Source organism: Camelina sativa, chromosome 13, assembly GCF_030686135.1.
Source record: "Camelina sativa cultivar CO46 ecotype springtype chromosome 13, ASM3068613v1".
Lineage (NCBI taxonomy): Eukaryota > Viridiplantae > Streptophyta > Magnoliopsida > Brassicales > Brassicaceae > Camelina > Camelina sativa.
In genome coordinates, this window is record NC_141892.1 from 3,921,696 (window position 1) to 3,948,709 (window position 27,014).

Consider the following 27,014-nt stretch of genomic DNA (forward strand, 5'->3'; position numbering starts at 1 on the left):
ATTTTATAAATAATATTTTTACCATTTTGAGAAACCTTTTTCTCCTTTTTTTGCTTTTTCAATATTTTTTTAATTAATTAGTAAATATTTTTTTTTTGAAAACAAAGAGAAGATTAGCTCAAAAAATTAGTAAATAATGTTTGATAAAATTTGACTAAAATGTAAAATACAAAAATATGGAAAACAAATCAAAAAGAAAAAGGAATTAGGTTAAAAAGTAAAAAAGAAAGAGTAGACGAAACGCTTTTTAAATGATGTCAAAAAAAAAAAAACGCTTTTTAATTTAAACAAATAAAAACAATAATAAATATTGGTATCGGAGACTGATCGGAAACAATAATAATAAAATAAAAAAAAAAAAAAAAAAAAAAAAAAAAAAAGAAAAAAAACTGGCATCAACCCATCATGAGGAGCTCTTTTCCTCCTTCCGACGGTGGAAGATCGGAGACTGATTGTCGTCATCCTTCGTTTCCCTCATCCTCCACGAACCGTTGTTACTCTCGCTCTCCACAGTATTCTCCGCCGCTCAATCACCGTCCTACTTGGAACCACCATCAGCATCACTCTCACTACCCTAACCCCAATTTCCCGCCTAATTACAGACGCGATCGGGCTCCCTCGCCGGTAATCTCGTCTACTAGGCCCAATTTCATCGTTCAGCTGCTTCACCCGGGGATTAACGCCGCCGCTAAGAGGGAAGAGATCAAGAGTCTCGCTTTGCTCTGCGAAGTCCCGGATGAATCTGTTCATGTGCCTCAGTTCGGCTGTGTCGCCGGAAGTTTCAGTTTTCGTCAGTGGGTCGACGCGCGTTCTGCGGTAGTGGCTCTTTGGGAGTATCGGCTTCGAGGGGAGCATGATTTTGTTCCTGAGCTGGTTCCTAATATTGTTGTTCCTTCTGATATGTACGAGCTTAAAGACAGGCTTCGTGATCTTTTCTCGGCTCATGTGATTTCGCTTATGGAGAACGGAGAAGGCGTCAAGAAGGTGGAAGTTGAGATTGATGAGAAAACTCGTCAAGTTGAGTCTTTTTCGTCTAAAAAGGGTCTTAAATTTGAGGTTTTTGAGAAAAAGAAGGCTGTTGAGTCGGAGAGATATTTGGTTGTGAAGCGGCTTGAAGAATTCAAGAATGCTATGAAGTGTATTGTGAGATTCCTCAAAGGCAAAGACGGGTATGAGTCTGGTGGAGGAGGAGAAGAAGAAGATGTTGCCGTGTTTAGTTTGGAAGGGGACTATGATTGGAGACGTATTCATAGTTTGATTCGTAGGGAGTGTAGAAGGCTAGAGGATGGACTGCCTATATATGCCTACCGCCGGAATATTTTGAAGAGGGTTCATGGTGAACAGGTATCTACGAATATTCTCAAATTTGACTTAGTGATCTTTGCAATTCGTATGCATTTCTAGTTATCGTTGACAGCTTAGGAACATTTGAGAATCAGCTTCAAGTGTTCATATTATGTGCGCTTCAAACTCTTTGACTCTTCATTACAGGAAATCAGATCCTCAGTGATGTGAGTTATTATGATGTTGTCTTGTCGTAGTAGTAGTAGTTCCTGTTTTCTGCTAAGTTTCAGTTTTCTCTGTATTTAAATGAATCTGTGTTTGAGTGTGTAGTAATTCATTTTAATGGTGTTTGCAGATAACAGTACTAATTGGAGAAACTGGTTCAGGGAAGAGCACTCAGTTGGTTCAGTTCCTTGCTGATTCTGGAGTTGCTGCTGGTGAGTCTATTGTTTGTACACAACCACGGAAAATTGTTTCCATGACCTTGGCTGATCGGGTCAGAGAAGAAAGCAGTGGTTGTTATGAGGAAAACACTGTCAGTTGTACTCCAACTTTTTCATCTACCGAGCAGATTAGTTCCAAAGTTGTATTCATGACAGATAATTGTCTGCTTCAACACTACATCAAAGATAGGAGTTTATGTGGCATTTCATGCGTTATTATTGATGAAGCCCATGAAAGAAGCTTAAATACAGACCTTCTTCTGGCATTGCTCAAGGAGTTGCTATGCACAAGGGTTGACCTAAGGCTTGTCATCATGTCTGCCACGGCTGATGCCTGCCAACTTTCAGACTATTTCTTCGGTTGTGGAAAATTTCTGGTCAATGGGAGGAACTTCCCAGTGGAGATTGTATATTCCCCTTGTGACACAGAGGAGACTTCTGCTGTTGGCGGCATTGCTTCATATGTTGGCGATGTTGTTAAGATGGCTGTGGAAATACATAAAACTGAGAAAGAAGGAACCATCCTTGCATTCTTGACTTCCCAAGCCGAGGTAGAATGGGCATGCGAAAGGTTTATAGCTCCGTCTGCCGTTGCTTTGCCTTTGCATGGAAAGCTTTCGATGGAAGAACAATTTAGGGTTTTCCGGAACTATACTGGGAGACGAAAAGTGATATTTGCCACAAATATTGCAGAGACGTCACTGACTATTCCTGGTGTCAAGTATGTAATTGATTCTGGGATGGTCAAAGAGAGTAAATATGAACCTAGAACGGGTATGAGCATCCTCAAGGTGTGCCAGGTCAGTCAGAGTTCTGCTCGACAACGTGCTGGTCGTGCTGGAAGGACAGAACCTGGAAGATGTTACAGACTGTACTCAAAAAACGATTTTGATTCAATGAATCTTAATCAGGAACCTGAAATTCGGAGGGTCCATCTTGGTGTAGCACTTTTGAGGATTCTTGCTCTGGGAGTAGACAACATAGCAGATTTTGACTTTGTTGACGCACCTGTCCCGGAAGCCATTGCAATGGCTGTCCAAAACCTTGTTCAGCTGGGTGCCGTCGTAAAGAAAAATGGTGTTCTTGAATTAACACAAGAAGGGCATTGTTTAGTCAAGCTGGGTCTGGAGCCAAAGCTTGGAAAGTTAATTTTAGGCTGCTTTAGATACAGAATGGGCAAAGAGGGGATTGTTCTTGCTGCTGTCATGGCTAATGTTAGTAGTATATTTTGCAGAGTTGGCAACCTCGATGATAAGCTGAAAGCTGATCGCCTAAAGGTACGATTCTGAGCTCCTGGTTAATTTTGTTATTGTGGTAATCTTTCCTGGTATGTTTACGTTTTTTATTTATCTGTTTACGTCTAAGTGATTTTAGATATTCTCTACTTTTCTGAAAGGTTTCAACTTTCAGTATAGATATGTTCTGAAGTTTTTTTACTTTCACATGTTCTAGGTGCAATTCTGCAATCACAATGGAGACCTGTTCACTCTTCTTTCGGTGTACAAAGAATGGGCATCTCTGCCACGAGAGAGAAGAAATAAATGGTGCTGGGAAAATAGCCTGAATGCCAAATCAATGAGGAGATGTGAAGACACAGTCAAGGAACTGGAGATATGCATTGAGAGAGAACTTACTCTTGTCACTCCTAGTTACTGGGTTTGGAATCCAAGTGCGGGTACTAAACACGACAAGCATTTGAAAATGGTTATACTTGCATCTCTTGCAGAAAATGTGGCGATGTACACTGGCTATGATCAGCTTGGATATGAGGTGGCACTGACTGGTCAACAAGTTCAGTTACATCCAGCGTGTTCATTGCTAGCATTCGGGCAGAAGCCAAGCTGGGTTGTTTTTGGTGAACTTCTATCGATTGTGGACCAGTACTTGGTATGTGTAACTGCATTTGATTTTGAGGCTTTGTATACGCTTGATCCACCACCACCTTTTGATGCATCCCTGATGGATGAGCGGAGGCTCCGAGTGAAAAAAGTGGTTGGTTGTAGCAGCACTGTGCTAAAACGATTTTGTGGGAAATCTAATCGTAGTCTGCTTTCAATTGTTTCTCGTGCTAGGTCTCTTTGTAGGGATGAAAGGATTTGTATTCAAGTCGATGTTGATCAGAATGCGATTCTACTGTATGCGCCTCCACTCGACATGGAAAAAGTGTCCGCCCTTGTGAACGATGCATTGGAATGTGAAAAGAAATGGATGCGTAATGAATGTTTGGAGAAGTATCTATTTCATGGTCGGGGACAAGTACCTATTGCACTGTTTGGATCTGGTGCTCAGATAAAGCATCTTGAAGTTGATCAGAGATTTTTGACAGTCGATGTACTTTATTATGGCGACAATGTTGTTGATGACAGAGAGCTTCTGATGTTTCTGGAGAAGAGGATTGATGGGTGTATTTGCTCTATTCATAAGTTTCCTGCGAACAAACAAGACTGTGATGAGAAGGAGAAGTGGGGAAGACTAACCTTTCTCACGCCTGAATCTGCTATGAAGGCAGCAGAAATTCAGAAATTTGATTTCAATGGATCAGTTCTTAGATTATTTCCATCGCTGTCAACTAGTGGAGGAATGTTCAAGATGCCTTCTTTCCCTTCCGTGACAGCTAAGATTATCTGGCCGCGAAGGGAAAGCACTGGTAGAGGATGTCTTAGGTTCCCTTCTGGAGATATTCACAGTAAATTTGGTGGGATCTCCAACCTTGAGATAGGAACAAATTCTGCCCATATTCAAAGAGATCAAAAATCCAATGATTCTATCTTGATAAGTGGGCTTGACAGTGATCTTTCGGAAACAGAAGTTTTAGATGTTTTGGAGTTGAAAACTGGGATTAGAGATCTGAATTTTTTCATTTTCAGAAAAAACAGTGTGCAGTGTGCATCTCCTACTGCTTGCGAAGAAGAGTTGTATAAGAGAATATTTGCGCATATGTCAGCAAGGAATCCAGAGCCAAACTGTGTCAAAGTTCAAGTTTTTGAACCAAAAGAAAAAGATTATTTCATGCGAGCATATATTACTTTTGACGGGAGATATCATTTGGAAGCTGCAAAAGCTTTGCAGGAGTTAAATGGACAGGTGCTACCTGGATTTCTTCCATGGCAGAAGATTAAGTGTGAACAATTGTTTCAGAGCTCCATAGTCTGCTCCTCTTCTATCTACAACACTGTCAAAAGACAATTGAATGTTTTATTAGCATGCTTTGAGAGACAACGAGGTAAATTCCAAAACCATATTTGAGCTGTTTCCCCTTAAAATTAATATTACCTTCTGTCAACAAAAAAAACCTTGATGTATTTGTGCTGTGAACTTTGTCCAAAGCTTGATGTGCATAAACGTTTTTTATGATTTTGTAGGGGGTGACTGGCGTCTGGAACCAACTTATAGCGGTGCTTATCGTGTTAAAATTTGTGCTTATGCAACAAGACCCATTGCAGAGATGCGAAGAGAACTTGAAGAACTCGTAAGAGGAAGACCCATAAACCATCCAGGCTTAACCCGTAGAGTCCTGCAGCATCTTATGTCCAGGGATGGTATTAATCTGATGCGGAAGATCCAACAGGAGACTGAAACTTACATTGTATTAGACAGGCACAATCTCACAGTACGCATTTGTGGATCAAGTCAGAAAATTGCCGAGGCTGAACGAGAACTGGTTCAGTCACTTGTGGCTTATCACGAGAGCAAGCAACTTGAAATCCATCTCCGAGGTCCTGATATCCGTCCTGACCTCATGAAGGAAGTGGTGAGGCGGTTTGGTCCCGAGCTCCAAGGTATCAAAGAAAAGGTACATGGTGTGGATCTGAAGCTCAACACCCGGTACCATGTTATTCAGGTTCATGGGAGCAAAGAAATGAGGGAGGAAGTACAAAAGATGGTCAATGAACTAGCACGAGAAGAGAGTGCAATGGGTGGAAAACCAGATGACATAGAAGTTGAATGCCCCATTTGCTTGTCTGAAGTCGAAGATGGCTATTCTCTTGAAGGATGTTCACACCTCTTCTGTAAAGCTTGTTTATTTGAGGCATCGATGAGAAACTTTGACGCATTCCCAATACTTTGTTCTCACGTTGACTGTGAAGCTCCAATAGTACTAGCTGATATGAGAGCCCTCTTATCACAACAGAAGCTCGATGAACTCTTCCGAGCATCCTTGTCCTCCTTTGTAACATCTAGCGACGGAAAGTTCCGGTTTTGCTCCACACCTGATTGCCCTTCCGTCTACCGTGTAGCTGGACCTCAAGAATCGGGAGAGCCATTCATCTGTGGAGCATGTAACGCAGAAACATGCACAAGGTGTCACCTCGAGTATCACCCGTTAATCACATGTGAAAGGTACAAACTGTTCAAGGAAAATCCGGACTTGTCGCTAAAGGACTGGGCAAAAGGGAAGGATGTAAAGGAGTGTCCGGTTTGCAAGTGCACGATAGAGAAAACTGACGGGTGTAACCATCTGCTGTGCCGTTGTGGAAAGCACATTTGCTGGACTTGCTTAGACGTCTTCACTCAAGCAGGATCTTGTTATGCCCATTTAAGGACAATTCATGGCGGAATCGGCGGGGTTGGTGATCTCGTGGATCTTGATATCCCCTTAGCAGAGCTCGGTATTCCAATCGGTATCCCCAGGCCTTGAAACCAGACTAGACCTGACCGGAGTACCCATGTATCTGGTTTTGCTTCATGTGTACATATGTGAATATGTGTAGTTCGGTACCTAATTATACCTTCTTTAACCGACTCAAAACCAATCATAATATAAACCGGATACTAACTAAATTGAGATCGTTGTTAATTTAAAATAGACTTAGGACTTGAATTGACTCGCTAGTCGCTACATCACTGATTACGCGTAAATGTCTATAGAGAGAGTTTACTACAGAGACTTCATCATCGCCTTAATGGCGTTATCACTTTCAGGAAATTTCCACCCACTTTCGAACCCCTTAAAAAGGACAAATCCTCCAATTCGTTAAGTCTTGTAGATTGTGATGTGTCTGTCCCCTTCTCTGGAATTTTTAATACATGATGACCCACTTATATTTCTTTACGATGAAGTTTTGGTTCATGACTCTGTCTTAGATTCTAACCCGTATTGTGGGTTGTAGCGTTCTATATCTTCACGTTTTCGTCAGAAGAAAAATCTTCGAATTGTGTCCGAGACACATATTCCCCTGTTCTTGTTCTGTTTTCTACTACTAGTTGTGTCTGAAAATAAAATACCCTGCCTTTTGCTCTGTTTCCGTTGTCTCTAAACTCCTACAATGGCGTTTAATCACAGGAAGATGCTTGTTTCATGTCTACGTATTAAAGATTTCAACTTTTGTTTACATCAATACCTTCCGCCGCCGCCACCACCACCTCCACCTCCACCGCCACAGAGGGAGCTCTCTCTTCTACTCCCCACCTCGATCTGGGTTGCCGGCTCTATCTTACTCTTCCTATTTCTAGTCATCTTCCTCTACCTATACGTCACGCAACCACGGAGGACCTCAGCCGCCACAGTAACTCCCGGTAACACAAGCCGACGGGAAGACGAAGAAGAAACAGAGGAGAGAGAATTATCCGACTTCCACCACGTCTGGCGAATCCCCACAGTCGGTCTCCGCCGTTCGGAGATCAACTCGATCACAGTCGTTGGATTCAAAAAGGGAGAAGGTTTAATCGACGACACAGAATGCTCCGTGTGCTTAAACGAGTTCGAAGAAGACGAATCGTTGAGATTGTTACCAAAGTGTAGCCACGCGTTTCACATCAATTGCATCGACACTTGGTTGCAATCTCACAAGAACTGTCCTTTATGCCGTGCCCCTGTTCTTCCTCTCACTAAACCTCCTCATCCTCATCAAGAAACAGAGACCATTCATCATCAACCAGTTTCTGCTCAATCGAACGATAACCTCAGTGGACGACAAGAGAGTTCTAGATCCAGAAACCTTCACATTCTCACAAGAGCACAAAGCGATTTGGCAAACCATTGTGGCTGGGGAAGAGTAGAAAATGTGAGACGATCGTCTTCAATCGGAGGAAGCTTGTCACTTTGCGATGTTAACAATATTGCTAATAGAAGCGGAAGACACTTCCACACAAGTTTGTGCTGCTAACTTGTTCTCAGCATCAAGAAGATCAAGAAATCAAGAACCCGTTCTACCTTCAGTATAACCAGTTAAACGGTGACTACAATTATAGCTAATGTAATGTGATGAAACGTAGTGTGTTTATTATAAACAGTATCTGAAATAAATGGAAACCTTCGATGTTACAAGACTGTTTGATCAAGAAGCAATAAACACATGGGAAAGATAAACATTTCAAGAGACTTAAGCAAATACGTTATATATTAAAAACTTTCGTTGGGATATTTCGTCGAACACCTTAAAGACACTAACCAACTGAAAATTAAAAAACGATCCAAGCACCAAACTTATTACAAGAACCAATTAGATAAACGCGAACAAAATCCCAGAAATAGAGTACCCATAGACTAATTAAACCATAAGCAAGAGATAGCGTAACCAGAGTCTTCAAGCTCGTTCACCTCTGATTCTCCTGGCGAGTTGGATATCCTTAGGCATGATTGTAACCCTCTTAGCGTGAATCGCGCAGAGGTTAGTGTCTTCAAACAAACCAACAAGGTAAGCCTCAGCAGCCTCTTGTAAAGCAGCGACGGCGCTACTCTGGAACCTCAGATCCGTCTTGAAGTCCTGAGCAATCTCACGAACAAGACGCTGGAATGGGAGCTTACGGATCAAAAGCTCCGTGCTCTTCTGGTATTTTCTGATCTCTCTCAAGGCAACGGTTCCGGGACGGAATCTGTGCGGCTTCTTGACCCCTCCGGTGGCGGGAGCGGACTTCCTTGCCGCCTTGGTCGCGAGCTGCTTCCTTGGTGCTTTGCCTCCGGTGGATTTCCTAGCGGTTTGCTTAGTACGAGCCATTTTCGAAATCAATCAGCTTAAAACAAATGTTTCTTCTTCTCGAGGTGTGTTGAATTGTGAAGATTGAAGTCTGGAGAGGTCTTGGTTTTAATGGGAAGAGAGAAAGAGTGGCGGTGAGATAAAAAAGAGACTTGGAGGGAATTTTTTCGTTTTGGAGGGAAGTTTATTTTCTAGTCCGTTCGATTATGAAAAAGACAATCGACGGCTGAGATTATCAGGATATGAATCCGTGTGAGTACTTATCAACCAATTAGAATAGTTTCTTTTCAAGAACTTTTGGCGATCCGCGTGATTAATTTTCAACCAATCAAAACCATTCTTTTGCTCCACGTGGACTTTTGAGTGTTTTTTGAGTTGGCGCTCAATCGAGAAAAACTTTAGGCCATGAGCGGCTCAATTAATTTTTAAGTAGAAAAGTCTGAAATTTTCAATTTTAGCAATTTTTACTTGGGAATTTTTTTTATAAAAAAGATAATAACACTTACTCTTCAACTGATTGATGATATTTGTGTACCACTAATGGAACATACGATTGCGTTTTTTTAATTAGATAAATCAAAATGTATTATTTGTTAACAACTATCAAATATTCAAAACTAGAGAAGGAAGAAAATAACAGGAACAAATCTCACAATAAAGAAAAAAAATCGATTGCTAATTGTAACAGTAAAACCGTACGAACATATAAGTTACAAGTTCTTACGCCTAGTTTAGTAAAAAACTCATCGGTGCTTTACAATTTTATCAGATTAAGATTCCAAAGCTTGATTGAAAAAGTAAAACTAGTCTTCCAATACAATTAAGAGTAGGAAGAATAAGTTTGTTCATTTCATTAAACGAGACTTCAAATTTGAAAGATACTGGTTCTAGGATCAACAAATCAAAATATGAAAATAACAGTGGATTGATATTTCATTTGGGAATTTCGTCGAACATCTGGAAGACCAAAATCTAAACAAAAAGACTACTTAAAAACGAAGAGAGGACTGATTTACATAATCCAACGAAACCAAACAGGACTACTCTTCTTCTTCGTTCTTGGTTCTCTTAAGCCCTCTCTCCTCTGATCCTCCTGGCAAGCTGAATATCCTTAGGCATGATAGTGACTCTCTTGGCGTGAATCGCGCAAAGGTTAGTGTCCTCAAAGAGCCCGACCAAGTAAGCCTCAGCTGCTTCTTGAAGAGCCGCGACTGCACTGCTCTGGAACCTCAGATCCGTCTTGAAATCCTGAGCGATCTCACGAACCAATCTCTGGAACGGAAGCTTACGGATCAGAAGCTCTGTGCTCTTCTGGTACTTCCTGATCTCTCTCAAGGCAACGGTTCCTGGACGGAATCTGTGTGGCTTCTTCACTCCTCCGGTGGCCGGAGCTGATTTCCTCGCCGCCTTGGTCGCGAGCTGCTTCCTCGGTGCTTTTCCTCCGGTGGATTTGCGAGCCGTTTGCTTGGTACGAGCCATTTGTGAGTTTCTGGGAATCTCAAATTTACTTTCTTTTGATTTCGATTTGCTGAGAATGTGATTGAGATTGTTGTACTGAGAGACTCAGAGATTGTGAGGTGTGTTTTATATACTCAAGAGAGAGAGGAAGTGTTTGTGTTTAGTCCGTTAGATCTTTTTCTTATCAACGGTTGAGATTGTGATCGGCGTCATATATTAACTAACCAATCAGAATGGTTTCTCAGTATCCGCGTCATATGTTTAGTAACCAATCAGAATGAAACTATCTTTTTTTTATTCAATTATGTTTTATATATAAGCATCGATTGAAATTCCCAAAAATTGAAGCTATGGTCACTCATATTGTGCATATGATGGTTGTTTCTCGTCCTCAAATCAGACCTATAGTTTCGTCTTTTGCTAGATCCATTGAATATCTAATAGATATACCCGAAAGGTTACATAAATATGTTGTAGCGATCACACACAATGAGTTACGTTTGGTGTTACTGTTATCTACATGAAATAGGTTGCTGACAGCCAACATGATTTTAAACTATTGTCAATGCTGAAAGACACGTATTTTGATATATATGTTTATGCACAAGAAGAAGAAGCCCATGGTCTTCCATGCGACTGTGCCCTTTACATCCATTATTCTTATGTGATCTAAAGCTTGTCTTGACCAATTTTGTCTCAACGCATTTTTATGAATACATATCATTCATGTTGACATAAAAATAATCTCGTATTGGTGTCCAAATTTTTTTTTTTTTCTTATTTCTTTTTGTGAGTCAATTCACTGGTAGCATATACATAATTTTATGTTTATTGTTATAAAAGCATAGAGGAACACATGTTCAATACTCAATAGTAACTAATGTCAAAATCTTAAGTGATTTCTTTTGCATCTGTGGTTTATACATTGATTACATTCATAAGTAATTTTTAAAAATTAGTGTTATTATTTATTGGAAGCAAAGTGTTTATTTTGTTTTTAATTGCAGAAGATTTAGTTCTGTTTTTAAAAGATTAATAAATTAAATACATATGAATTTTGATGATATTTTAGATTTGTTTTAATAATTTTCATAGCCAAATACCTTGTACTTTTCATAATCTATAGTTAAATAAATCTTTATATTAAACTGGTAAAAGATAATACTGGTATATCTATTCATCAAATACAATATTGGTAAACGTATTCATTTACAATACAAATCAACAGTGTATTAAAATAACATAGTAGTTGATAGACTTATTCATTACAAATCAACATTTTATTAAAAATAACAACTATATATTGATTGGTCTATGAACTCGTCATATGTAATATAAAGTTTTTTTAATAGGATCGACGACTTTAGAATGAAAGGATATATACAAAATTAATAGTTAAAGAAAAGGAAAATTATTATAAATTTGGATGTTTCAGAAAGGAAAACTCACGTAAGTAATAAAAAAGACAGCTATAGAAAAAAAATGGAAAATGTATTAAACGTTGGAGGCTTATAAAAAAAAAAAAAAAAAAGCAAATCCCACAAACCTCACAAAACACAGTTGCTTCAATTTTTTTTTTTTTTTTGCAACATCCGTCGTCGACAGAATGCCAGAATTCAAAGCTCTACTAATCGGAAAAGTCAAAGACAAAGCTTCAATAGGTAAAGCAAGACTGGTTCATAGTTTCAGTTCGAATTCCGTCAAAAACATTCATCTAGCTCTCTTGAAATCAACAACTCATAGTCATCGTAAACCGCCAGATAGTGACTATGTCTCCGACGTTATCTCATACTCCAACAGCCCTTACGCTCCGGCAGCTTTCGCTGCGGCTCTATGGAGAATACGTGTCACCAAGAACGCTTTCGTGGCCAACAAATCTCTCATAGTCTTACACAAGCTTATCAAATCATCAAGAGACAAGTTTGAAGGACTCGATCACCGTTGGAACAATCTGAAATTGAGAGAGTTTTGGGACAAATCTTCGAGTCTAGCGCAAGAGTTGTCTCAATGGGTTAGATGGTAAATTTACTCTTTCTTCTTCTTCTTTTCCTTTTTTTTTTTCGTTTGTATTCTATCAATTGACTGTGACGTTTTATCAAATTTATTTGGACTTGTTCATACCGACGGTTGATATTATGAAATTTTTTATCTAATAATTTATATTTATATTTCAGGTATGGACTTTACTTGGATCATCTCTCGTGGATTTCGAAGGTATTAGGATCTTTCCCAAGTTTCATAGAGAGCTCAAAAGACAGAGCTAAAGAGAAAGATCGTGTTTCGTCTTACAAAACCGGATATATTATGAAACAAACCGATTTCCTTGTATGTTTTTTCGAGCACATATGTACCAGACCGGAGAGCCCACCTATGTTTCAAAACAAGATCGTGGACGAGATCAGAGAGCTCGTGATTCAAGACTACTTCGCGGTTATGATGCTGATTGTAGTACGGCTTCAAATATTGAGTGAAAGATTAATTAAACCGGGTATTAAACCAGTTGGTGATTCCGGTTTGAGTCTGGTTTTGGTGAGACTTGAAGAATGCAAGGAGAGTTTGAGTGGGTTTTTATGGCGTAACAGACGTCTTGCAGAAGATTTTTGGTGTTTGGTTGAGATGTTGAAGGCCGAAACGGCAAAAGACAATAAGGAGATTGTTGAATTCGTCGGTTCGGTTCAGAAAACGGTCAAGGACGATGAGGAGATGGTTGAACTAGCCGGTTCGGTTCAGACCGAATGGGTAACATTCGACGACACTGAGACGGCAACACATGTGGTGCCATGGGATTCAGAATGGGTAAAATTTGATGATCCAAATGGATTGACGAATGAGTCGGTCTGGCTAAGTCTGTGTACGTAATATTTGAAAACTGGTTGATTCGTTTAGGTGAGAAAAGATCCGGTCTACACAACACATGGAAAGGCCGAAGGCGTCTCACTAGTCACTACGAACATAAAAACTAGCTGAATGATTTAATTTGCTTTTTGTCTTGGAATGTGTTGTGTCATTTTTTTTTTCAATTGTGCTTGAATCCTTATTTCATAAAGACAGGGAGAAGTGATTCTGTATGTAAATAACTTCTTATGAAATCTATGAAGTGTTTGTCAAAAAAAAAAAAAAAAAAAAAAGAAATCTATGAAGTGAAAGTGTGCATAATTTATTTACTTGAAAAACAAAAACAAATTTGGTCGTCGATCCGGTTTCGGTTTAGAAACCGAACCAAAGATATTACATCGATGTACTAATTGCCCCATTCAATCAATTATTAATCATATCATGTGAGATTGAAACGATAGGATATTTGTTTGTTACTCAGAAAAAGACAATTTAAATTCATTGACCGTATGATAGAAAATAATTTTATATTATAATCAAAATACCAACTTCAGTTTCTTCCGTCAGGTACTGACCATTTTTGAATGCGCATACTTGCTTTATGTGCCTGCAATGCTTAAAGTAATACGCAGTTACTTCTTTGCCCCACATTACAATCCCTCTAGATCAAGAAGAGGTAACAAAACAAAATACTAGCCTAGATCAAGAAGAGGTAACAAAACAAAAAAAAAACTTCAAGTTATCAACTTAGTAAAATTATAACGTCTGACAAGAATAATATTCTTATTCATATATATATATATATATATATAGGCGCTTTTTGTTGTTAAATCTTCAAAAATTACTATGAGTTAAAAATGAAAAAGATATTTTGTAGTATTCTTCTTGTTACCTCATGATCCCAGTCGCATCTTGTAGTGATGATTATTAATATCAACGTTTGAATTGCGGTTCCTCCGAATATCATACCGGCCCATATTCCCTACCATCATTACAAAGACATACACATATGTATATTAGTTCATCGCCACAAATATTAATATCAAACAAAAATATAATATTTGCCGACATAAAAAAAAATTGCCGACTGCATCAAAATTATCAAGATATTTTTTGTTTAAATGCCGACGTTTGGTATAAAGTATGTAATTATATTTTGAGTAAATAAAAATAAATGGAGAAAACGTGGCAAACCTTGACTCCAAATTTGAAAACCCAGTCCATAGTAAGCCCAAACGGAAGCCCGATAAGGTAGTAACATCCCAGATTTATATATGCCACGTAAGATTGCCAACCCGAACCAACCGCAACACCTAGTCAAATCAAAATGTCAAAAAGTCTACACTACTTCTGTTGACCCGGTTTATGTAATTAATTGAGGCGTACCGGAAAGAACTGGTTGCACACTGTTGAGAAGAATAGTGAAGGCTAAGAGACCAGAAAGGTTATCAACTGCGTTTATGACATCTTCACTTGAAGAAAAGAACGAACCGATTTGGCCGTGGAATATTACTACCAACACAGTGAGGACTAATCCGATAATCAACGATAGTGCGATGGACACGATCGTTGCAAATCTTGCTCCTTTCCCATTACCAGCTCCTAGTTCGTTTGCCACTCGAATTCTGTAAACACAATAACTATTTTATTTGTACCTACAGTATATTAATTCTTTTATAGATATTTATGCGCATATAATCCCAAGTTTAGTTATGAACTTGTAATTATATATGATAATGTATGTCAACAAAACATTGGTGAATGGCAATCTTAAAAGTTACCCGGTTCCCGCAAAGAATGCAAGTGGAATCATCAGCTCCCAACTATTTATCGACATGCTAAAAAAAAAAAAGTTCAGTACGTACGTTAACAACTAGTTTATAATGTATATTTATTCGGTAAAAACAGTAAACTTCCCAACAAATGAAAAGCACAAACAATAACAATATTGATGGTTATAAGAAAAAAAAGAAAAAAGAAAAACAACGTACCATATAGATAAGGAGTCCACCGCAATTTTAGCATTTACTCGGTTTCCGGTCATCAAGATTAGTATTTTATAGTACCAATTCTCTAAGCTATATCGGATAAAAATTTTAAAGTGTTGTAAGAACTTGTTTCCGATCGATTCAAATAATTTGACTGATAAAAAAAAAAAAAAAAAAAGTGAAACAAATGGGATTTTGTTTGACGAATGGTACCAAAGCATGATTCCGGAAGAGACAGAAAGTTTTGTGAATTCCAAAAGTCCGGTGAAAGCTTCGTAGGAGAAGCCAGTCCAAGTGAGTGTACAACCGCCACGCGTGCTGTACACAAATAAGATGATGTTGTTCAGCCACCATGGCACGTTCACACTAGCCATGGTCCCTACGATCCCGAGTTTATAGCCATACACGAAGAACCAGCACACGAGAATATGAGCCGCAAGTGATACTCCAGCTGAAATTGCAACCACCTACTCAGACATAATGAAAATTAGCAATCAAACACATTTAGTTTTTATAGTACGTACTAGCTTCAGACAACATAATATTTCTTATTTGTTATTTTTATCTTTTTGTAATTTTTCATTATCTTACTAGTTTTTTTCTATAAATCACAATGTTTTATGGGTTTCTAAGGTTTTAGACGTTGTTTACGATTTTCCGTTTCGATCAACAAATATTTTATAGACGACGATCTATATTTTCCCTTTATTTACGGTACAATCAATCTTCACAAAGATCATAAAAACATAGTTTCGTTCCTCTCTTTTTTTTTTTTTTGTATTCATGCAAAAGTCAATAGATCTAATAAGTGAGAAACCTAAATTTTTATGGCATTCCGAAAATCAATAGGCTACCAATCTTCAAATAAAGGTTTTCACTCTATATTAAGCGAAGCTTTGTGTTTGGAACTAATATCAGTGTGGCCCATATGATAATTTTCAAAGTTATTTAATAATCAAAGACCACAATCTACGACCAATTAGTAACATACCTTGTTCTTGCGCTGACATTGTAGGAATCTGTTGAGAGGGAAAAAGAAGGCAAAGGCGAAGTGAACGGGGATGACATAAAGGGCAGTGGTCCCTGTTAGCTCGGCAATATCGTCACTCTGACCAATAAACTTAAGAATCGGCGTGGCGAACAAGTACATAGGAAGAAGTAAGATGCAACATAAGAAAAGAATGATCCAATATCGCTGCATATATACTCCTAACATATAATATTTCTTTGCTCCAAACGCCTGACCGCATAATGTCTCCAACGCACTCGCCATCCCAAGCTGCATAAGCATTTTTCTCACAGATTATATTAGACAATACAATTAATCCCGAAAACGTAATTTAGTGTGCACATACGTACGAGTAAACCGTAGTTGAAGCCGAGTGTGAAGATGTTAATAATGGAGATGGCAGCGAGTTCAAGATCACCGAGATGGCCACCGAAGGCTTGAGTAATGATGACGATCGAGTAAGTAGCGAGTCCGGTAAATATGGACGGTCCGACAATATACCATAGCTTCTTAGTCTCTGTCCATATTTCTCTCGTCACTCGTCCACCTTCCTCTGCCGCATTCAAGAGAGAAACAGTTGCTTCTTCTATTGCTTTTGATCCGGCGTCTTTCTTTTCCATTGCCGATCGTCTTTTTTTAAGAGAAAGGACGACTCTTAAATATGATAATATGGGAGTTGCTAGCTCGAAACGTAAATCACGTCCGAAGTATTCGAGTTGAATTATAGTCTTTTTCTTGATAGCGGGTAAGTAATAAGTAAGCAATAAATATTGTTTTAGTTTCCTTTCGTCCCCCTTTCATTCAAGTCTTCTATATTCAATTTCTCTAACCAACCTATCCAAGGTTTTATTTTATGTAGGACACTGTGATGTCATGGCTTACACAATACTATATAACTTGAGTTTTTTTTACCTGCATATAAATCATTTGTAATTATGCTTTGGGAAAAAAAATCATTTGTGGTTGTTGTTGCTTTTGGAACAAGAAGCTATTGCTGAGACTGAGACCAAAATAAATATGAATAAAATAAAACAAAACAGAGTATACAACTAAATGAATGACAAGGAAAGATAGTAGTGCCAGTGACTAAGTTTGGTTGGAAATCAATGCGATCAACTTTTTAGGTAATGATTTGGTAATTTTCATTACAGACAGACAATTCGGAATTGAAAATATCTAGGATATTATCACTTAGAGATTGAATGATAATAAGTCATGTGGTTGAATTAAGATGTTAAAACGTAATGTTTGTTAATCACCATAAGTAAAGAAACAGTTTACAATTTGCAAAACCAAATACAGTAGATGAGTTTCTTCTTGTAAAGGAAATGCTAATGAATTAGTGTTCTCTGCCAAACGTTAACAACATTAACACATAACAAAACATTAACCAAAACAAAAAGTGCGCGCCAACACAACTGGGTTGGACATAGTTGGTCATATCGAACTAATGGGCTTTTGAAAATTTGTTATCCAGAGGCTGCAGTTTTAGCGTGTTTTACTTTTACTGAAAATGTCTTTTCAATAATGTTCATTCGACAGATAATTAATAAATTACGTCAACTTAATATATTGATCTTTAAGCAAGATGCCAAGATCATGAGTTTTCTTAATATTACTATAATTCCTGATCCTAAACGATAATTTTTACGTTTTTTTTTTTGACTAGATAGGAAATTGATCTGTGGGATTTTGTTTAAACGAAAGAATAATAAAATTATTTAAGCATTTGGATATACACATAAACAGATTCCACCTCTACATATAGATCACGTAATATATGAAACCCCCCTTTCCATTCCAATGGTAAATTACACGTGTCAACATTCCATTAATACCCACAAGATAATAATTACTTTTCCACGTTCCGACATACCCGAAAGCATAATAATAAAAAATGTAACGATGAAAAATAGTGAAATACGAAAATGTAAATCAAATTCTCACATAACACCAAAGATTTAAAATAATTGAGGGAAAAGGTAAAAAAAAAAGAACGAACGAAAAAGTTATCAAGCCAAAACGGCGGCGTACATAATAGCGGCGAAGGCGGTTCCGGCGAAGAAAGCCTTGTTGGAGAAAGCGGCGCTTGGGGCAGCTGCTTCATCTGAAGGTCCGGGAGCATTGCTTGGGCTTACGGAGGGACCTTCTGGTGCTGGTGGAGAGGCGGAGGGAACATCAGCCGGAGAAGGAGCAGCTGATGGTGGGGTAGTGGCAGGGGCTGGGGTTGCGGCAGGTGGTGTAGTGGTGGTTGGGGCTGGGGCTGCGGCTGGTGGTGGGGTGGCCATTGGAGGAGGAGTTGCAACCGGAGGAGGAGTTGCGGGAGGAGGAGTGGCGGCGGGTGGTGGAGGAGTGGCGGTGGGAGTAGGAGCAGGGGCTTGAGCGAGTGCTGAAGTGGCGAATAGAGCCAACATCAAGAAAACTTGGACAATCTTGGAACCCATATCTCTCTCTCTTTCTTTCTCTTGAAAATGCTTCTTTTTTAGGTTTCAAAAGTGAGAGAGATTATGAGAGTAGAGAGAGTTGTGAAGGTGATGAGAAATGGAAGAGATGTATAAAAAGGGACCAAATTTTACAGAATTATTTCGATTTAATTAATCAAGATTCCTAAAAATCTTTTTTATTATACTTATTTATTAATTAAAGAATTTTTTTTGCAGACTAACATGCAAACGCATAATTGGAACATGGGGTTTGCCTATCTATCTACTCTCCGAGGCCGAAGCATTAATATATTTGAAAATTCTCTTCTTTTTTTTTTTTTTGACTTTAATATAATTAGAGAGTATTAGACTACGTTTATGATGCTTAATGAGTTGCATATACATAATGTTAAGGTAAAGTTGATTTACATATGGAAAGTTAAAACATTAATTAGGCGGATTAACATCTTAGTAATGTATTGACTTTCCTTAATATACAATCCACAATCATGAATTAACGTTAGCTTAAGAGAAATTAATCATGATTAGGTGAATAAATTTTGGACTTATCGACCTGTGATTGGATGGTGAATATAATTGGAGAGAGAATCCGATATTTGTAATGATAATATAGAAAATGTTAGTATTTTTTTTGGGTGGGATATAGAAAATGTTTATTATGTTAGGCAAAGCAAAACTAAGTCTATGAGAGACATAGCAAATGTGGGGAGACAGCTAACATGTTCGGTTCAAGAACCAAAGAGTTGCAACTTCGCATGTCTTTCTGTCGACTTGATCCAACTGTTATTTTAATTCGTTATGACCCTTTTTTATTTTATTCTAATGTATTTCATACATTTTTTTTTGGACACAAAAATTGGTAGTATAGTAAAGAAATGTGAAACAAATTGTGATAATCATTAGACCCATGTGCCTGCCTGACCCTGATAGATCATTGGATTACTGTTATTGGTGTTGTTACCGTTGTACATTTGCTAATATACCCGTTGGAAAGAGCTGTCAGTGCATTTAAAATATATATTAAGGTAACAAGAAAAATATGTATAAAACAAGACTTTTTGTTTTGATAGCCTGTAAAGGCTATGTCGACAGTGTTTCAGAAGGTAAATAAGGTAAGGTGTCCTTTTTTAAAGTTTTGTATCTCGATCGAATGTTTATTAGTGAATCATAGGTGGCATTTTTATGGCTAATTGATGTGATATAACATCTATTCTTTCTCTAAACGATAGTATAACCACATAAGAAATCGAATTAGCTAAAATGTTATTATTACACCAAAATAGCCCTTTTTTAAGATATACAAATTGATACAAGTGACCATTTTGAAAATTTGTTGTTTGATTTAATGTATAAGAAATTTTGTAACTCTTTTATAAATAGTAGAGAACCAATATAATGTGATTATGAGCTGATAATTTTCATTAAAGTAAAATAATATTGTCAACGAATGTACAATTCATATGCTCCGTATCTCCTAAACGTACAAGACGATTTCATTGTGTTTATCATCAGGTTACACAATACTGGTTTAGTCCTAAACCAATCTCTGATCATTTTTATCTTTTCTTATCTCGTCAATAATTTTGCTTTCATTTTTTTCAAGAATACTCATTAAACAAAGGGACCATATACAAATTTTCTCAATGGGATTTTAATCTAGTTGACTATTGTAGATCATATAGAACACCCAACTTTTAAAAAGAAAATGAGATTTTTAAATTAGAAGTTTTATAAATGAAAGTAGTTGTCCTCACCCAAACAGATAGGGTCCAGTAAAAAAAGAACAAAACACTTGGCTTATGGGCTAAATTTAAAGCCCATAAATTACAAACTTTTTTTGAAAGGTCTTTGTTGGCCGTAAGGAAAGTCAACTCTAGCTCAACCGTGTCAGTTTTTTTCCCTGGCTCTAATATTTGGCGGGAACTATATAATAAAAGTAGTCTGACCACATAAATGTAACATAACCTTTTACAATCCAACGAAGAACATACTACTACTTACAGTATTTTCATATTTATTTCTCTTATTAAAAAAAATACTGCTTATTTTTTTTTTCTGATTTTTCTTTTTATCGATGAAAATTTTAATTAAGACATTTTTAAAAAGAGAGAAAAACAGGAAAAAAAGAGAGGAGAAATTAAGAAAGAGAAGTGAGGGAGGAAGAAACAGAAGAAGTAGAAAGAGAAGGAGAATAGAGAGTCTTGAATGGTTGTAAGACTACATTATTGGGTGTTTGTGAACATGAAGTTGACCCATCTCCTCTCTCTATCATTTCACCAATCTTCTTCACTCTCTCCTGCAATATACACACTAACTCACTCAATACAAAAACAAAACTGAAACAAAGATATCAAAACAGACAAAGCGTGAGCCCTTTTTTTGGTCCCTTTGAGGACCCAAGTAGTCATCTAGTTTGATTGTAATCAGATTCTGGAGTGAGAAAAACAAAACAAAAATAACATTTTTTACCAACATGTGAATGTGTCACGAGACTTCAAAGCTGAGAAGTCTATAATTGAGTTGGTCTTTTTTTGTTTGGTCTAGTTTTGGGACATAAATAGACAACGTGCATTTATCTATGTTTCATGAATTTCCATATTCTTCACAATGTAGGTGTATGACACTGAAACACCAATTTTGTAAATGAAAGAGACTTTTTGTGACCTCTACTTACCATTTCAAGGTGTGAGAAGAAGGAAGAAGTGAAGGAGAGTTTGTCAAAGTGTGATGTGTTATGTTCTCCAGAAACAGAAAGAGCAACTGCAGCAGCAATCTCTGAAGCTCTATACTCCAAGAAGTCAATACCTGCCAACACACATCACATTATTTTCACAACTACCATCAATCATTTTCAACACAAAAGTCCATAAACCCCATACTCCATAAGCAAAACTGAGGTTTAGAAAACTAAATTCCAATGAAAAAGGATAAACCTTTCACCTTTGGTTGTGCTGGCTATCACTTGTAGTGATTTGGACAACAATCTGGTAGGTGGTTCGTGATCATAGTCATTGATCTTACTCAGGAAGTATCTAATGTAAGAGCAAGGCGTCACTGCTCTTAGCCTCCATCTCAATACGCTCAACACCAAAAGTTCCATTCTTTGGATTGATTTAGGCTCAAATACAAACACAGGATCTCCAACCTATCAGTGTCATCATTATTACAATGTTAACTTTGGTTTTAAAACTACAAATAGAGACAATGGGAGAGTAATAGAACCTGCAGTTGTATTAACTTTGGAACAATGGTTTCCTCTATTTTGGCTGCCAATGACAAACAAGCCACAGCCAACAGTTGTACTATCCAAGCTTTTCCACTCTACAGAAGAATCATAAAACCATTTCAATCGATAACCAAAGGGACTATATAATCTTAAAGCCAGGGATGATGATGAGTTTATATCTGACTTACAGGCAAGTCATGAACAGATAAGAAACGATCCAAGTAGTTAACTGCTAGACATATACACAATGGTCCAAACTTAAGCTCCTCACAAGCCTGTCAATAATCAAAAGACATAATATTTTTAGATCAAAGATAAGGCAAAAGTCATGTCTTTTTCAGATCAAAGTCATATCACATTATTTATTGACTTGGTAAGAATTGAGTCAACCAACAGAAGAAGAGGAAGAAAAAAAAATAATTCTGACCTTCCAAATCCAATCAAGGGCTTGACTTCTGACAGTCAAATCCAAATCACCAGTTCTGAGTCTCTTGAGGTAGTCATCTCTCGGAGAGTGTTGTCTCTCTTTCTGAATCATCTCTAGAATGATCTCTTCGCTCTCCGGAGGGAAACCCATCTGAAAAATCGAACTTGTGTCGACAAAATTGCTCTTCTTCTCATCATCAAAATTGATGGTCTCTGAAGATAGAAGGAGATTTGGTTCTACAAATTCTGCCATTAGCAATAGCGTCAAAATTGTTGCTTTTTCGATCTATACAAAATTTTACTGTTACAGGATTTGGAGGAACAAACACAAAAAAAAAAGAATCGTTTTTATAGTATAGAGATTGAACTGAAGAAAAAGATTTTGGTCTCTGTTTTTTATGGATTTTATTTGTTTTGTTTTCTTTTTGCTGTTGTAGAATTTGCTTTGGGGTCAAATAAATAAAGAAAGAGAGAGGAGCTTTTAATATTTGAGGAAGAGATGAAAAATGTGATTTTTTTTTTGTTTTGTTTTGGTAAGAGAGGAAATGTGAACAATTGATGAAAATATGAGAAAATTCAAATCATACAGTACATAATCATCAAGGAAATAAATATTTTGTTCATAAGTAAACTAATAAGGAAAAATTTTATGTGATTTGGGTCAATGGTTAATCTTTATTTCTTATAATTTGAGTTTTTGAGATTATTTTGTATAACAACTCGAATATTCGTTTTTTTTATAGTCAGAAAATACGACGACCCATATGCGTTTTCTAAATTAAGATTTTTTAAATGAGTTTTGGATTACTCGTCGATAAATTTTATGTTTTTTGTTTTATGCAATGATTATTGCCGATTAAACTATTTATTAATTTGAGTTTTTGAGGTTATTTTGTATAACAACTAAGATATTCGTTCTTTTATAGTCAGAAAATACGACGAACCATATGCGTTTTCTAAATTAAGATTTTTTAAATGAGTTTTGGGTTACTCGTCGATAAATTTTATGTTTTTTGTTTTATGCAATGATTATTGCCGATTAAACTATTTATTAATTTGAGTTTTTGAGGTTATTTTGTATGACAACTAAGATATTCGTTCTTTTATAGTCAGAAAATACGACGAACCATATGCGTTTTCTAAATTTTATGTTTTGTGTAATGATTATTGTCGATGAAACTCTTTATTTCTTATAATTTGAGCTTTTGAGTTTATTTTGTATCACAACTAAGATATTCGTTATTTTATAGTCAGAAAATACGACGAACCATATGCGTTTTCTAAATAAAGATTTTTTAAATGAGTCTTGGATTATTAGTTGATAAATTTTATGTTTTTTTTTGTTTTATGTAATGATTATTGACGATTAAACCAATGACATTTGATGTAACTATTTTGCAAAGCTAAAGCTATATAAACAACAAATATTGTTGACTTTGCAATTCAAAATATAATATGTAATTTGATTTTGGTAAATAACTAAATTATATTGAATTATATAATATTTATAATACCAAAATAAGATGAAAATAATGAACAAAAAGTACTAATTTACTTAGTAAGTTGCATTTTTAAATTTTTAGTAGGCTTATAAACAAGTACTCACAATCATATTTATCTAATTATCAGAATCGTACCAAGTTCAAACCTTGGAGCTTGAGGCCACAATCTTTTTTAATGCATATCTAAGGACTAAGGTTTATGTCATATCACATATGTAATCACTATAGATAGCAATATAGCATTAGACTCTTAGCTCAAGTCTTTTCGGCTTTTCAATAAAAAAATGCCATTTGCTGAATATTACATAATAGTTTGAAAAGAACTGAAAAGGAATACTCGAAGAAAATAACAGAAAACCAAAAATTGAAGATAAGAAATCCGTAGTTTCCTACAAAATAATACCACTACTTTATAAAAGCCATATACTAAATTCAAGATTTTGCATCTTTAAAACCATAGAGAACTTTTAAAACATGACAAACTTTATATAATTTTGTAATGAACGTGGACTGGAATCACGTGTGAGCGAGCAACTTTGGTTTTAACAGTATCTTTCTCTGAAAAGATTGGTTGGAGAAAAGAAAAGTTGAAGCGCAATATATGAGAAAACTATTCTACGTCTCAGAAATCGACCAAAGACTCTGTTATTTTATACTTAGTTTCATGCATGCAATGCAGACAAAGTGGTCCGAGTACACTTTTGATGTTTTGCATCTCTTTTTGTAATGAGATTCGACTTCTTTTATGCGTGTGTGCATGTCTATGGTCGCACTCTTCCACAATATATGTTGCACAAATTTCCTTGCTTTGGCTGGATTTTTTATCTACGCAAAAAGATTTGACGTTTTCTATTCACACCAACAGAAAAAACAAAGATTTGAGGTTTCCAAATTTAAGCAGAGGAGAGGGTAGAGATGTAAAAGGATCATAATTTAACCACAGTCGTCTAAGGAGAAAGAGGTATTAAGGCTTGAGCAGAGTCGAGCGACAATAAATATTAAGAGAAAAGAGGTTTAGTAGAGAAGATAAATCATCAAGCTGTGCACAATCATAATCATGATAAACACTTAAAAATAATTTTTCACATTGAGCAAAGGTTATGGGGATTTTGAGATGGATTTGGTGTATGACACTCTCCCCCCTTCCTCTAAATCCTCACGCCTCGTCCATCTGCTCCTGAACATAGAGAGTAGAAATAACTCAGCACACAATGTTTTGCGGTTATTCCAGTTTTCAGATGTTGTTCGTTGTCTCTATAAGATGCATCTGATTACGGATATCAAGCCCAGTACGGATTTCGATGAAAACTCTAACCACACTAAGATACAATAAAAGGGTATGTAGTAAAAAAATTTTGAACGGAGTGTAAAATATCGAGGTACAGAAAAAACAGATGTGAGTACCTGCATATCGGAGGTCCAAAGGGTTAGATTGTCCCTCAGCAACTGCATTATGAGAGTGCTATCTTTGTAGGATTCCTCTCCCAGTGTGTCGAGCTCAGCAATGGCTTCTTCAAAAGCCTACAATCGTGAATCCAGCATAAAAGTTTAGAAAGTCCCCCCCAATGATAAATTCTGCATTACTAAATCTTTTTAATAGATAATGAACGAAAAATTCTAGTTCAAACAGAATGGATCAAAGATTTTGCTCATTATAAATGTCTGTGATTCTTAAAAGAAGAGGAATATTGTTAAAGAAAGCTGATGTTTATCGAATACAGCAACTTTAAGAAAAACAAGGTACAACAGCAATAGTCAACCAATGGTCAATCCTGTTAGTCAAAACATCAAGCAATCTCATTCAAAGCGATCAAAATGAAACACAAAAGGCCAAAGATTGGTTCTTCATCCAACAATACATCTTATTCTTAAGAAAGAAAGAGGTACAACAAGACTAATCAACCAATGGTCAATTCGCTTAGTCAAAACATCAAGTAAGGAGAAAACTCAGGTTTATATTTGTTAACATAGAGAAAACATCAAGCAAAAAAACAGGAGAAAACTGTCTAGAGACAAACTCAGGTCAACGACTTATATACCATAGAGCAAAAAAGGTGTTGTAACTTGAGACTTAAGAAGTGTAAAAAAAAAAAAAGAAACAAGAAGAGTAACCTGTTTAGCCATGTTACAAGCTTTGTCTGAAGAATTGAGAATCTCATAGTAGAACACTGAGAAATTCAGGGCCAGACCAAGCCTTATCGGATGAGTAGGCGCCATATCCGCAGCTGCGATATCCTTCAAAAAACATCACATCACATCAAAAGGGACAAATCAATCTCCATCACAGTTTTAAAATCAAATAAATAAGTTAACATAGCAGTCTACTTTCTCAAAAAAAAGATTAAAATAAGCATAGAAGGCTCAATTCGAGTTTTATTTCTAGATCAGGAACTAATTACTAGATTTGGAATATATTACCCGCCATTAGAAGAAATCTGAGTTTACAAAACAAAACAAAAAAAAAATCAGATCAATTCCAGAGATTTCGAGAGAATCAATAAAACAAACCTGAGCAGCTTTGTAAGCGAGCATGGTATCTTCAGCGGCAGTTTTCCTCTCATCACCAGACTTGAACTCAGCCATGTAACGATGATAATCACCTTTCATCTTCAAGTAAAAAACCTTAGACTCACTCGCTCCAGCGGATGGGATCAGATGCGAGTCAAGGAGCTTAAGGATCCCAGAGCAGACGGACGAAAGCTCAGTCTCCACTTTAGATCTGTAGTCCTTGACGAGCGAGACGTGATCCTCGTTCTTCCTGCTCTCTTCCTTCTGCTCAATCGAGGACACGATCCTCCATGCGGCGCGTAGAGATCCGATCACGTTTTTGTAAGCCACCGAGAGGAGATTCCTCTCTTCGACGGTGAGCTCCTCGGCGGGAGTAGCGCCTGTGACTAGCTGTTCCATGAATTGAACCATCTCTTCGTAACGCTCCGCCTGCTCGGCGAGCTTCGCCATGTACACATACTGGTCTCTGCCTAATGTCGCCGCCATTAGAGAGAGAGAGAGAGAGAGAGAGAGAGAGAGAGATTTGTTTTTTTTTTTTTTGGGGGAAATTTGAAGAAATTGGGAAAAAAGAAAGAGAGAAGAAGAATAAAGGGAAAGAGTCAGGTGGGCTAATTTTATTTAACTCACGCGCGCGTGCGTTTCAATTTTGATTATACGACGCCGTGTGAAGCTGTAGGGTTTTGTAGAGTCAAGCGAGTGGAGTGTTCTGGCGCGTGGGAATGTAGGGAGGGTTTGGAGTTTGTGATAAGGGCGAGTGAATGGACGATAATAATTTTTTAGTGAGTCAGCTTCTTTGTTGTCACTTGTAAAGTCAGAACTCAGGCTGGATTGCTGGGCCTTTTATTACGCATAATATGGGCCTTATGAAGTCCATTACGTTACTAGTTTTTTAAAAACATTATTATCAAGGCCAGGGGGGTTAAAGTTTTATTTTTGTGAAAAGGAGGGTTAAAAAATAAAAAAAGTTTGTAATG

At 37.0% G+C, this 27,014-nt stretch overlaps 9 protein-coding genes across 11 annotated transcripts; 3 read left to right on the top strand and 6 right to left on the bottom strand.

Annotated features, from left to right (window-relative positions):
- The first annotated feature begins 280 nt into the window (after positions 1–280).
- Positions 281–6,509, top strand: LOC104737917 (ATP-dependent RNA helicase DEAH12, chloroplastic). Of its 2 annotated transcripts, XR_015577885.1 has the most exons (5): positions 322–1,344; positions 1,640–3,004; positions 3,180–3,614; positions 3,800–4,950; positions 5,090–6,509. XR_015577885.1 is itself a non-coding variant. In XM_010458164.3 (4 exons), exons 1-4 carry the CDS (start codon positions 406–408, stop codon positions 6,364–6,366), a joined length of 5,352 nt encoding a protein of 1,783 aa, XP_010456466.2. In that variant the 5' UTR covers positions 281–405; the 3' UTR covers positions 6,367–6,509. The 2 variants fall into 2 exon arrangements, 1 of the variants encoding a protein (XP_010456466.2); XM_010458164.3 differs by having other exon boundaries at positions 281–1,344; positions 3,180–4,950.
- A 344-nt stretch (positions 6,510–6,853) lies between these two features.
- Positions 6,854–7,992, top strand: LOC104735051 (E3 ubiquitin-protein ligase RING1). Its single transcript, XM_019234780.2, is given in 2 exon segments — positions 6,854–7,825; positions 7,827–7,992. Coding segments are annotated over 2 exon segments (897 nt in total). The 5' UTR covers positions 6,854–6,994; the 3' UTR covers positions 7,893–7,992.
- Positions 7,993–8,050: 58 nt separating this feature from the next.
- LOC104737918 (histone H3.2) lies at positions 8,051–8,840 on the bottom strand. The gene has a single exon (XM_019234460.2). It carries the CDS (start codon positions 8,663–8,665, stop codon positions 8,255–8,257), a length of 411 nt encoding a protein of 136 aa, XP_019090005.2. The 5' UTR covers positions 8,666–8,840; the 3' UTR covers positions 8,051–8,254.
- A 711-nt stretch (positions 8,841–9,551) lies between these two features.
- On the bottom strand, positions 9,552–10,398 carry LOC147929183 (histone H3.2). Its single transcript, XM_087481133.1, has one exon. The coding sequence runs from the start codon at positions 10,121–10,123 to the stop codon at positions 9,713–9,715; it is 411 nt and encodes a 136-aa protein (XP_087337259.1). The 5' UTR covers positions 10,124–10,398; the 3' UTR covers positions 9,552–9,712.
- A 1,011-nt stretch (positions 10,399–11,409) lies between these two features.
- Positions 11,410–13,234, top strand: LOC104735052 (putative clathrin assembly protein At5g10410). 2 transcript variants are annotated; one of them, XM_087481132.1, is made up of 3 exons: positions 11,550–11,763; positions 11,863–12,121; positions 12,277–13,234. In XM_087481132.1, exons 1-3 carry the CDS (start codon positions 11,709–11,711, stop codon positions 12,959–12,961), a joined length of 999 nt encoding a protein of 332 aa, XP_087337258.1. In that variant the 5' UTR covers positions 11,550–11,708; the 3' UTR covers positions 12,962–13,234. The 2 variants fall into 2 exon arrangements, with proteins under 2 accessions (XP_010453064.1, XP_087337258.1); XM_010454762.3 differs by having other exon boundaries at positions 11,410–12,121.
- A 4-nt stretch (positions 13,235–13,238) lies between these two features.
- LOC104735053 (protein DETOXIFICATION 26-like) lies at positions 13,239–16,916 on the bottom strand. The gene is made up of 9 exons (XM_087481131.1): positions 16,285–16,916; positions 15,917–16,204; positions 15,139–15,392; positions 14,929–15,015; positions 14,719–14,775; positions 14,324–14,562; positions 14,132–14,250; positions 13,830–13,919; positions 13,239–13,544 (listed from the first exon to the last, which is right to left on the bottom strand). The coding sequence occupies exons 1-9, from the start codon at positions 16,552–16,554 to the stop codon at positions 13,488–13,490; spliced, it is 1,461 nt and encodes a 486-aa protein (XP_087337257.1). The 5' UTR covers positions 16,555–16,916; the 3' UTR covers positions 13,239–13,487.
- A 795-nt stretch (positions 16,917–17,711) lies between these two features.
- LOC104735054 (classical arabinogalactan protein 4) lies at positions 17,712–18,674 on the bottom strand. The gene has a single exon (XM_010454765.3). It carries the CDS (start codon positions 18,376–18,378, stop codon positions 17,947–17,949), a length of 432 nt encoding a protein of 143 aa, XP_010453067.1. The 5' UTR covers positions 18,379–18,674; the 3' UTR covers positions 17,712–17,946.
- A 1,709-nt stretch (positions 18,675–20,383) lies between these two features.
- LOC104708055 (cyclin-D4-2-like) lies at positions 20,384–22,688 on the bottom strand. The gene is made up of 6 exons (XM_010424540.3): positions 22,032–22,688; positions 21,793–21,879; positions 21,601–21,699; positions 21,319–21,523; positions 21,053–21,183; positions 20,384–20,674 (listed from the first exon to the last, which is right to left on the bottom strand). Exons 1-6 carry the CDS (start codon positions 22,281–22,283, stop codon positions 20,516–20,518), a joined length of 933 nt encoding a protein of 310 aa, XP_010422842.2. The 5' UTR covers positions 22,284–22,688; the 3' UTR covers positions 20,384–20,515.
- Positions 22,689–24,448: 1,760 nt separating this feature from the next.
- On the bottom strand, positions 24,449–26,755 carry LOC104735056 (14-3-3-like protein G-BOX factor 14 lambda). Its single transcript, XM_010454767.3, has 4 exons — positions 26,041–26,755; positions 25,645–25,767; positions 24,937–25,053; positions 24,449–24,709 (listed from the first exon to the last, which is right to left on the bottom strand). The coding sequence occupies exons 1-4, from the start codon at positions 26,524–26,526 to the stop codon at positions 24,689–24,691; spliced, it is 747 nt and encodes a 248-aa protein (XP_010453069.1). The 5' UTR covers positions 26,527–26,755; the 3' UTR covers positions 24,449–24,688.
- Positions 26,756–27,014: the final 259 nt, after the last annotated feature.